Here is an 11,458-nt window from a genome sequence, read left to right as displayed (position 1 = left end):
ATGTAGAATTCAGCCTCTATCAATTAAAAGCTGAACTGTGGTCAAACATATAATCCTCCACCCAATATTGAAGCTTTGTAAATTTCCTATCTTTATTTCATTATCTTGAAACCTCTCTTGTACCATCCAATATAGAGATAAACCCACAAGGCATTACACAGGCAAAGTGTGTATACTCTAAACAAATAATACTCTGTATTACTTCACCAAGTGACTTCAAAATAGGTCATAAGGGTTAAAACAACGGCTCTGAAACTTTTGGCTGAGAGAGAAGTTACAAGGTTTCCTTAATAGCTCTTAATCAGCTCCAGTCTTTATCAACAGAGCAAACAAGAAATGGGTTATAAGTAGCTAGAGCACTAAGGAAAGATGCATTGTTAGTTTTAAAGTGAAGCATTTGGTCAAAGGTCGTTCATTAGAGGCCCTCCCTTCCCTATGTGCTTGTGCACTCAAACTGACTTTATCTCGTCGGCTCTCTCCAGAAGTGTTTTATGATGTAATTATGTTTGTGCTGCGTCTGGGGTTAATTTTTGTGAAATATTTTGAAGTGTGCAATGGTAGCCTGATTTGATAGGTGGAGTCAAGCTAAGCTTCACATATTTCTTATTGATAATGAAATGATATCATAAAGGTCTTTATGTTTAGATAATCATTGTCATTTGTACATTCTATTACACAATTTACATGATTTGACCCTGCTGTAAATTTCCAATGCAATAACAAAGTATAAAATGGAATAAACGAAAATTGCAATTGGGATTGTATGTTTGCTCAAAACTTAATATTCTTCTTTTTAATTAAAACCCCCTTCCACCCCCCCCCCCTCAAATAAGAAAAAAGGAAGGGGGAAAGAAGGGTAAGAAAACGAAGAGGAAAAGATTTAAAGTCCAGTCAAATAAGTATGTTTTTTGTATGACCATTTAAACAAAAGAAAATTGAAATGCAGTTAGTCATTGAAGATGATTTAATTTTTTTGGTTAAATACAGAATTATCATGAAATTTAAATGGTATAAAAAAAAAGATTGCAATGTAAAATTTAAGAATTCTTTTATTTGTCCTTCCAGAGAAGAGAACTACTCCCCCCTCGACCATTATGGACTGTTCTCCTTCCTGACTGTCAACTGGTTGACGAAACTTTTTGTGAAAGCAGTGAAGAATAATATTGAATTTGACGATCTCTACGACCAATCGGAACTGGACTCTGGATACCTGAATGGACTGAGGTAGGGAATGAAATTGAGAGGAGATTTAGGGATGAGTAGCAGTGTTGGTGGGGAGGATAATGGTGGTGGTGGTGGTGGTGGTGGTGGTGGTGGTGGTGGTGGTGGTGGTGGTGGTGGTGAGGATGATGGTGGTGGTGGTGGTAGTGTTGATGATGATGATGGTTATAATAGTGATGATGATGGGATGATTATGTTGATGATGATGTTGACAATGACGATAATAACGTTGATGATGACAATGATGATGATAAAAATGATAGTAGGTAATGATGTTAATGATGAAGATGATGGTGATTTTGATAATATTGGTGATAACAAGATATATGATGATAATCATGATGTTGGTGGTGATGAGGAGGATGAGGGTGATGATGATGATGATGATGATGATGATGATGATGATGATATTGTCAATGATGATAATAATGTCGATGATTACAATGAAGATGGTGACGATGATGACAATGGTGATGAGGATGATGATTGATGACGATGGTGGTGGTGGTAGTTGTGGTGTGAATGGTGCAAATGAGAAATCATTCAATACATTATCTAGATGCCCTAAAATTCTTTTTGTAACTATTTCAATCATTTCTTTTCTTTCATTTTTGAAAAAAAAAGGGGATGAGGGGTGAGAAACTGTAAATTGATTTTATCATCTCGTTTCTCCCAGGTTTGAGAAGATGTGGGACGAGGAGGTCGCTAAGGTCGGTCAAGAGAAGGTCAGCATGGGTAAAATAGCCCTGAAGTTTGTCCGGACTCGTCTCGTCATCATCATCACTGCTCTTATTGGATACGCCGGTTGTCTCATTGTCATTTCTGTAAGTTGACATCTGGAATTACCCTGTTTTTCTAACGTACCCGGTATTTCGATTTACGAATGATTCTCTCTCCAAACTTCCAAGTTAAAACGGTTTAATTCACCTGTTTTGTATAATGGCATCAACTAATGAAATTAACTTTCACTATACCTTTGTTGATGCTAGGTTGGGCAAGCATCTGGCAAGCTTTTGAGTGGTCAACAGTATATTTTGTTGAAGAAATGTATATTTGCATAAAATCAGTAAACGTGACTATTTGTTCTTCAAAAAAGCAACCCTAAATATTTCTTGTATATTATGGGCTAGAACAGTACAATGTACTTGTAACTAACTTGTGGAAGTGTTGTCGTCAAGTGGTTTATAATACACTTGACTGAACGTCACATGTGAAGGTCATGGGTTATAGACGCCCCCTCCCCGCCCCCAGCTCAAACTATTCAGACCTGCTAAATAATGTGCATCTTCTTTGTTTTATCTTTGTATATCAAATTGAAATCCAACTACTACATACATCTGTATATCTTAATTTTACACCCCCTATTTCTTTTTTTACTTCTTTTTTTCTCTCTCTCTCTCTCTTCCCCTTTTACCAATATTTTTTCCTCCATATTTGTATTATTATGTATCCATTAAAGGTTGTCATGCTATCAAGCTTTGCTTACTTTGTCAACCCTCCTGTTTGATGTTTCAATTAGTTACAGCCAGTCTTTCTTTATTCTACATATATTCTTTTGTCATGATTGTGTAAAATTTGCAATGTTTTGTTTGTTACATATTTGAAAAACTGCAAAAGAAAAAGAAAATCAAACAGAAATAAATAAATCAAATCAAATCAAATCAAATCAAATAGATTTATATCTACAATCTCTCTTTGCTGCTGTCTCTTTCCCAGTCTTTCCTCGTTCAAGAGCTGCTCATATTCTGCGACGAAGTGGAGGCTCCCATGTCCCGCGGCTACATCCTGGTCTGTAGTATCCTGGCGGTCAACATCATCCGTGTCATGTGTGACGTGGTATTCTGGATGACCTCCATGCGGACGGCCACCAGGCTCAGGAGTGGTATCCTGTCCTTTGTCTTCAAGAAGATAGCCAGGCTGAGGAACCTGCAGGATAGGAGTGTAGGAGAGGTACGTTGATATGCTCCCCAGGGAGTGGAGAATGTATTGTGTGTGGGTAAGAAGATAGCCAGGCTGAGGAACCTGCAGGATAGAAGTGTAGGAGAGATAGGTTGATATGCTCCCCAGGGAGTGGAGAATGTATTGTGTATGGGTAAGAAGATAGCCAGGCTGAGGAACCTGCAGGATAGGAGTGTATGAGAGGTAGGTTGATATGCTCCCTAGGGAGTGGAGAATGTATTGTGTGTGGGTAAGAATATAGCCAGGCTGAGGAACCTGCAGGATAGGAGTGCAGGAGAGGGTTGTTGATATGCTCCCCAGGGAGTGGAGAATGTATTGTGTGTGGGTAAACCTGAATCCGATGACCGGTGTAATCACATATCTGTTAAACGCTTAGATACATCGTTGTATCGATGGATTGGGCGCTCTATAAAAGTGGAATATTATTATTATTATTATTATTATTATTATTATTATATGGGATACGTTAGAAATATAAAAACATACAAGAAGCTCAAAAGTGATTTGAAAACATAATTAATTAGCACTTTGTAAAATACCATTTTTAAAGTACACCATTTCCACTTCTTCTGTATTCTGTTCGGTAAAGTGCATAGATCGATCCAAGACATTCAATTCATGCCTGAAATGTGTTATGCGCTATACAAAAACGTTTGATCATTGCACTCGTATCCTTTTCTTTGTAGATCGTCAACATCTGCGCTAACGACAGCCAGCGTCTCTTTGACGTCTGCGTCTACGGTAATTTCCTCTTCGTCTCCATCGTCCTCATCCTCGCCGTGCTGGTATCAGCGTCCCTGATCATCGGTTGGGCTGCTATCTGTGGTGTCCTCCTAACCTTCATCTTCTTCTGGCCTCTTCAGGTAAATACTGTACTAGTCGATAACCATGGCAACGCCATAATTTTTTCAAATTTCATATTTCCATTTTGTCCAATCAATTGCTTTTGGCCTCTTCAGGTAAATACTGTACTAGTTGGTAACCATGGCAATGCAATAATTTCGAATTTCATATTTCTTTTTGTCCAATCAATTTATGTTTTGCCTCTTCAGGTAAATACTGTACTAGTTGGTAACCATGGCAACGCAATCATTTCAAATATTTTTTGTGTGTGTGTGTGTGTGTGTGTGTGTGTGTGTCCGATCAGGTGCTTTTGGTCTTAAGTTGATCTCTGAAATAAAAATTCCATTCCTTAATACTATGTAAAACTCAAATGAATTTGAAGCGTAAAAGACGAAAAAACAGGGAATGACCCCAAGTGAATATCCATTGCAATTTTTCTAAACCATTACAGGTTCAATATACATGCATTTATGTTTTGTAACATCAAATAGTGCAAATTGAAATTCAGTCAATCATGCCAAACACATTTTGTTTCCCCCTTTCTTAAAGACCCACTGCTCAATGATGAAAGCATACATATGATAATAAAAGGGCAATTTGTATAGCGCTGCTACTATGAATATACTCTACTGCGCTTAATACAAGGAATCATACTATAACCCTCACTGTAGCTGACCTGTCATTATAAGGCGCCTAAAGCATTCAAGGAATTTCTTCCTACCGGGTACCCATTTACTTCACCTGGGTGGAGAGTGGCAAATGTAGATCAATGTCTTGCGAATGGACATTAGCGCCGCGGCTGGACTCGAACCAGAAACCATGTGATCCATGGTCCTGTGACATATCCTCTCGACCACAATTAACACCTTTACAACAATGCTTTAAAGCCCATCTGTACTAGTTTACAGCAGGGATTAGACCACTCTGCAAGGTCACTGACAAGTGGTTATCTCATCAAATCAGCTCTCAAATAACATAAGAAAAAGAGGATCATGGAGGACCAATGGTCACCGATTAGGCATTGTTTGCTATATAAAGGGCGCAAGTAGCTATAAGTAGAAGAGTGGGGCTTTAAGATGTTACTTCATTAATCCTTTCCATTTCTCCTCCTCTTACAGATGATCTTTGGTAAGATCACATCAATCCTCCGTGATCGCTGTATCTCGGTGACTGATGAACGCGTCCAGAAGATGAACGAAGTACTGACCTACGTGAAGCTCATCAAGATGTACGCCTGGGAGGTACCCTTCTCAAAAGCAATTTCAGGTAATAATAATAATAGTTATAGTGGTAATAATAATTTTAATTTACCCTCGATTGACTGTCCCATTCACATGATGCATAGCAGTGGGCTCTCGATGGGGTAATGCTCTGCATTTTCAACCAATAGCCCCATATGGAAACGTCATTATCTTACATTTCCCTCAACCGAAGACTCTCTGGAAGACGAGGGGTATTTCTTGATGGGACTACGGATTTGTTGTGTGTGCAGTCTTGTAGACCAATTGATATTTCTAATTCCAATCATAAATATGTTGATAATCAGATAGGCAATCGGCTTGTAAAAGTCATGGGATTCCTGACTGACCTAAAGGTTTATAAGAGTGTGGTGGTTATTTTACCTGACTGCTAAGAAAGCATAATGCTTGATAGTAAGCAGCCAGAGGACCGACTGATTTAGGTCCTCTCTGATTGCAGCATGAGCTAAATCCAGGATTTTGTTAAGAATCTGAGGCAAAGATACCTAATGCCTTTAAATAGTCCTTCTATTCAGGTTGACTGCCTAGTCTCCCATTTAATGTTTGACTGAATGTATATATAAGCTATGGATGTTTCAGGTATTAATTACGGCTCTCTTTACCTGACTTTGCAGCTATCAGGAACTTGGAGCGGTCTCTGCTGGAGAAGGCTGGTTACATGCAGAGCTTCAGTCTCTCCATCTCCCCCATCACACCTAACATTGCAACCGTTCTCACCATCGTCATCTTCCTCTCTTCAGACTACGATGAACCACTCACATCCACAAATGTACTATTTTCATCATTACATACGTGGACAGATCTTTATTCCCCGCCTAAGAAATTGCTTTTGTTTATTGAACCAAATAGTAAAAATAATGATGATAATAATGATGATGATGATGATGATGATGATGATGATGATGATGATGATGATGATGAAGATGATGATGATGGTTAGGATAATAATAATAATAATACTGATAATAATATTGACAATGATAATGATAATAATAATTGTTGGTTCTTGTGTAGCAATCATGTCTGTCAGACTTGACACTCTTAAAATGGGATATATATACTTTATTAAAAGTGCTTAATATTAATATATAACAACAAATAAATAAGAGTTAATAAAAATTAGAAATCATGAGCACAATTAAGCACAGGTACTTTAGTTTGCATAAGTGTATTCATCTTTTTTTTATATGACACAAATTACCGAATACTTTTTTGTAATGTTGTTGTTTTCTTTGTTTTGATATAGATATCTTTTGTCTGTAAATCACTGTGTCCTTTTATTCCTTTTGATGATAAGTAAATTGAATTTCTCTAAGAAGTACAATGGGATGACCTTATATATCCTCAACTATTTCATTGAATAGAAAGAAGAGAATACTGAAGACATACCGGGTAACCCACCATTTTTAACTTCTCTTCAATAAGAAATCCTTAAAAAAGACAAATCGGTGTGATACATGTAGAACAGATTTAAGAATATATTTTTTAAATGTTAGCATTATCTTATTGTTCTTCTGTTGCAGGCTTTCACCTTAGTGGCCATTCTAAATACCCTCAGGGCTGTGATCGGTCCCACCCCTTGGGCCATCCGATCACTCGCAGAGGCAAACATTGCCCTCGGTAGGCTAAAGGTATGTAGTCTTGTATTCCATGTGTGAACGGAAGAGAGAGTCCTACTTACATAGAGTTGGTGTGTTTGTATTACCTGACTGCTGAGAAAGCATATGTATGCATGTGCGTAAACAACCAGGGGACCAACGGCTTTATAAGTCCTCTCAGAGAGACTTGGAAACGAGGATTAATGCATCAACCTGGTTTTCTAATATTGGACCTACCACTGAGCCATTGTTCCTCAAGCTATATTGTACGTCAGTCTAACTAATGACGTTAATGATAATTTTGATAATGTTCATTGCAAATCCGTTGCTAATTGTGAGTATAAAAAAAGAGCCATTATCAAAATAGTGGCCATTGTGGTAATCGCTGTCATTTGTTTTTGCAGAGTGTCTTTGTGATGGACGAGCAGAACCCTCTAGACATCCTCCCAAGGAACGATAAGTACGCCGTCATCATCCGAAACGGAGTGTTCGGTTGGGATAGGCTGGAGAGCGGAGAGCAGGAAGAGGAGGAAGAGGAGGAGATCAAACTGAAGAGTAGAGCCATTGAGAACGGCGCCAACAACAACGAAAGGAAGGTGGCGTACGTCCATACAAGGGAGGTCAACCTGCAGGTCAGTTCAAGGCGTATTTTAACGTTAAAGGGATTTGGTATCTTTGTCTCAGATTCTAAACAAATTAAATCCTGGATTTAGCTCATGCTGCAATCATAGTTATAACTTTTAGGTCAGTCAGGAATCCCATTACTTTTACAAGCCGATCGCCTGTTTGATTATCAAGATATTTATGATTGGAATTCAAAATTTAAAAAACTGTTTTCCCGACAATTTTTATAACGCTACAATCTATTGGAGTAAATGAGTGTGGTAAACCGGTCACTCAAAGATTTACTTTTTTGAAGCACTTCATGTTCATTTTGAAGCATAATTTTTTTTAGGGTTTAAATATTACACGATATTACAGACGCTGATACCACATACATAGGGCCATGCATCTCAGATTTGTAAAACTGGAAATTGTTAAATAATGCCTTGAAGTTAGACATCAAGGAACACGGTTTCATATCAGGATGAGCGATTAATATGGAGTTCCGCATTACATCTCTTTTTCTGTCTGCGTTCCTTCCCACACCCAGGTTGACCTTGACGAGGAAGCGCCCTCCAAGAAGTCTGCCATCACCATCATCGAGCCAGAGAAACCACATGGCAATGCGGATGCGGGTAAGAAGGCCAACGAACAAGGCAAGAGATTCAGCATCGCTACCAAGCCAGTCTCCCTGGCCGAGGCCGGTCTGGATACGGTTGCCGTCGATAAACTCATCCAGAAGAGCAAAGTTCATCCAAGACGCCAAATTCCTGACGACAAGGTCTCTAAGGTGCTCTTCGGGATCAACTTTGCTCTGGAAAAGGTAAACGAAAATGGTATCCTCCTCAATCATGCACTGACTTGAAGAATCGAGGGGAGGAGGAGTAGGGGTAGAAGGAGGATTCTGTGGATGATTAGCTTAAGGAATTTAATGAATTACTTCATAGAGTATGGGACAGAGGGTTGTGGCATTCCATGGTCGCCAACGTCTCAGGACATGTCACGTAGAGAGAGAGAGAGAGAGAGAGATCCTCCTCAAAAAAGAGATGTGTATATGAACGTTACGGGCTACGCTTTTTTTTTGAGAAAACTAGTTTGAAATTTTCCTTTTGTGCACAGTTTTATATAAAGTTTCAGTTTCCATATATTTCTAAAGTACTTTTTTTTACTCAGTTTAATCTGCATTGATTTCACTTTTATTCAAATGTAGATAAGCTTTTTGACAAAGGACGTTTAAGTGCTGTGCCACTATACCACAGAACCTATAGCACCTTATGGAATGAAACGTATAATAATAATATTAATAAAATTCCGCTTTCATATAGCGCTTAATACATAATGTCTCTTAGCGCTTAGCACAGATATATCATTACTCGGGTCATCAGATTGGTCAGGCTTGCTCGCACACAATGTAATGCACATTCTCCACTCCCTGGGGAGCATTCCGACTAACCCAGCTGTTTTTCATTTGATTCTCCCCCAGGGTAAACTGACCGGCGTCTGCGGTACCGTCGGAGCGGGCAAAACCTCCCTCATCTCGGCCATCCTCGGACAGATGCACAACATGGAGGGCGACAACTGCGTCCAGGGCGCATTCGCCTACGCCGCCCAGGAGGCCTGGATCTTCAACGCCACGGTCAAGAACAATATTCTCTTTGGAATCCCGTTTGACGAGGACAGATACGATATGGTCTTGGACGCTTGCTCCCTCAAACCCGATCTGGCTATTCTACCAATGGGAGATCAAACCGAGGTCAGTGGTGATTTATTTTAGTTTATGTTGATATGATTTGTTTTTTGTTTTTTGTTGTTGAAATAAGTCTTTATTCAGATACAAAATCATGGATAACATCATACATAAATATTTATAACAAGCATTTCTTCACATGTTTATTGAGATCAAATTATATATATCAACATAGAACAGGTTTGTACAGAGTACTCAAGGTAGACTAAAAAAGTAGCCTTTGGAGGAGGATGGACTATGTAGTAAATCAGAGACTGTTTGTGATGCATTCTTATGTTTTTCCTAACACTGAAGTGTTTACATGGGTTTTATGATTAATCTCATACTAATCCCATCTTTATTTGGTGTTCAAGATGGTATCACAGTTGGTTGACTTATTTTCCATGTTCTTAACACTCCTGACGATGGATAATAAACCTGTTCGAAACGTCGAACCAACAGTCCTTTTCAGGACTACACACACTCTCAAGAAAGAAAGATTATACAGACAGTCCTTTTCAGGACTTCCCCAATCCTTCCCCCTCACTCACATGGTGCAACCGTAAGCCTACTGTATATTATCAGCTTGTCCGATTTTTTGTTCAATGCAGATTGGAGAACGTGGTATCAACATGAGCGGAGGACAGAAGCAACGTATCAGTCTGGCGAGGGCGCTATACTCAGACCGTGACATCTATCTCCTTGACGACCCTCTCAGTGCCGTGGACGCCCATGTTGGTCTTCATATCTTCACACATTGCATCAGCACTGCCCTCAAGGGAAAGACTGTACTCTTTGTTACTCATCAACTTCAAGTAAGATTCTTTCCCCGTATCCACACTCAACAAATTTGTATAACTATCTTGTAACAGTATACCGTTTCGGGATAGTTATATGATGAAATTGTGTGTGTGTACGCTTACTAACAATACGTCGTATAACGAAACGTGGGTCTGGGCATCGTTTTTTAACTGGAACTCGATAAAGAATCACAGAATGTCTTGTGTGTGGACGTATGGTCGAACTAGAACGGTATAACTGGGCAGGGCTTAAAAGAATTTGATTGCAACAGTTAATTAAACTTTACTTTCATTTTGTCTGTGCTTTAGAACAGCACAAGTGTGATTATTTGTAAATTATGAAGCTTTTCCACTTTTTTACTGTGTAGAAAGCACTTTTACTTTTTTTCTTTGATTATTGACTTAACTGGATTATTATAGAACTTTGACAATATATCAAAAAACACCCTTTCCTCTTTTCTTTTTTTTTCATAGAAAGGGGGCAAAAAGAAAAAGAGAGAGAAGCCTGTATTTTAGTTTTTATACTGTTATCCACATTATATATTTAAAAAAGAGAAAAAAGAGAAAGAAAGAAATTAATATTTAAAAAAAAGGCGTTGGTGATAGACGGTTCTTGACTGATTGCCACTACACAAAAAACAACAACAACACTCGAGCCACTCCTGCCACTCATCCTCTCCAAGCGCTATAGTTCTCCTTAGAACTATAAGCTAAGAAAGATAACCAACAGTCTTTTTTTAAGGCTAGACAAACAGTCCTTTTCAGGACTACACATCCTCAAGAAAGATTACCAAAAGTCCTTTTAAGGACTCCTCAATCCTCTCTCTCTCTCTCTCACACATGGTGCACCCTCAAGCCTACTGTATAACAACACTCATGCATGACTCATTTTTTGCACTAACAGTACTTGAAGGACTGTGACCTCGTCATGACAATGATGGACGGCCGCATCGTCGAGCGCGGTCACCACGACGAGCTCATGTCCGTGGACGGCGTCTACGCAAACCTGATCAACACCTTCCACTCCAAGCAGGAGGCGGCGGACCTGGAAGACCTTGAGAACCCCGAGGCCGATGAGGACATGCCGGAGCAGGAGGAATCGATGGTGGAGAGACGAGAGAGGGCGCAATCCCAGCTTAGCTCTCGGTCCAGGGCGTCCAGCTTCATCGCGGACGCGGCTCCGGATCCAGAACCAGCTGTAGCAGTCACTGATGGTGAGTGGCGGTTTTTATATCACTACAGTCTATTGGGGGAAAATGAGTATGGTAAAACCAGTCAATCAAAGATTTTTACATTTTTGAGGCTCCGGATCCAGAACCAGCTGTAGCAGACTCTGATGGTGAGTGTGAAGGGGGGTATGATTTGTGATGCTTTAAAGGCCCACTGCACTACTGGTAGCTACTTGCTCCCTCTATATAACAAACAATGCCTAATCGGTGACCATTGGTC

General features: G+C 39.4%; 1 protein-coding gene across 1 annotated transcript in view; it reads left to right on the top strand.

Moving 5' to 3' along the window:
- The window catches only part of LOC594581 (multidrug resistance-associated protein 5), a 30,210-nt gene that overhangs the window by 7,388 nt on the left and 11,364 nt on the right, over positions 1-11,458 (top strand). Inside the window, exons 4-15 of the mRNA XM_030981765.1 lie at positions 1,066-1,224; positions 1,898-2,045; positions 2,938-3,171; positions 3,867-4,043; positions 5,142-5,289; positions 5,897-6,051; positions 6,806-6,913; positions 7,285-7,512; positions 8,034-8,306; positions 8,967-9,236; positions 9,821-10,024; positions 10,914-11,223. Of these exons, the coding sequence (XP_030837625.1) occupies positions 1,066-1,224; positions 1,898-2,045; positions 2,938-3,171; positions 3,867-4,043; positions 5,142-5,289; positions 5,897-6,051; positions 6,806-6,913; positions 7,285-7,512; positions 8,034-8,306; positions 8,967-9,236; positions 9,821-10,024; positions 10,914-11,223 (2,414 nt within the window). The remainder of the gene's footprint in view (positions 1-1,065; positions 1,225-1,897; positions 2,046-2,937; positions 3,172-3,866; positions 4,044-5,141; positions 5,290-5,896; positions 6,052-6,805; positions 6,914-7,284; positions 7,513-8,033; positions 8,307-8,966; positions 9,237-9,820; positions 10,025-10,913; positions 11,224-11,458) is intronic.

Source organism: Strongylocentrotus purpuratus, unplaced genomic scaffold, assembly GCF_000002235.5.
Source record: "Strongylocentrotus purpuratus isolate Spur 01 unplaced genomic scaffold, Spur_5.0 spur5_scaffold_12, whole genome shotgun sequence".
In the NCBI taxonomy this organism is placed as follows: domain Eukaryota; kingdom Metazoa; phylum Echinodermata; class Echinoidea; order Camarodonta; family Strongylocentrotidae; genus Strongylocentrotus; species Strongylocentrotus purpuratus.
The sequence above is the reverse complement of the archived record's forward strand: the minus strand, read 5'-3'. Positions and strand labels throughout refer to the sequence as shown.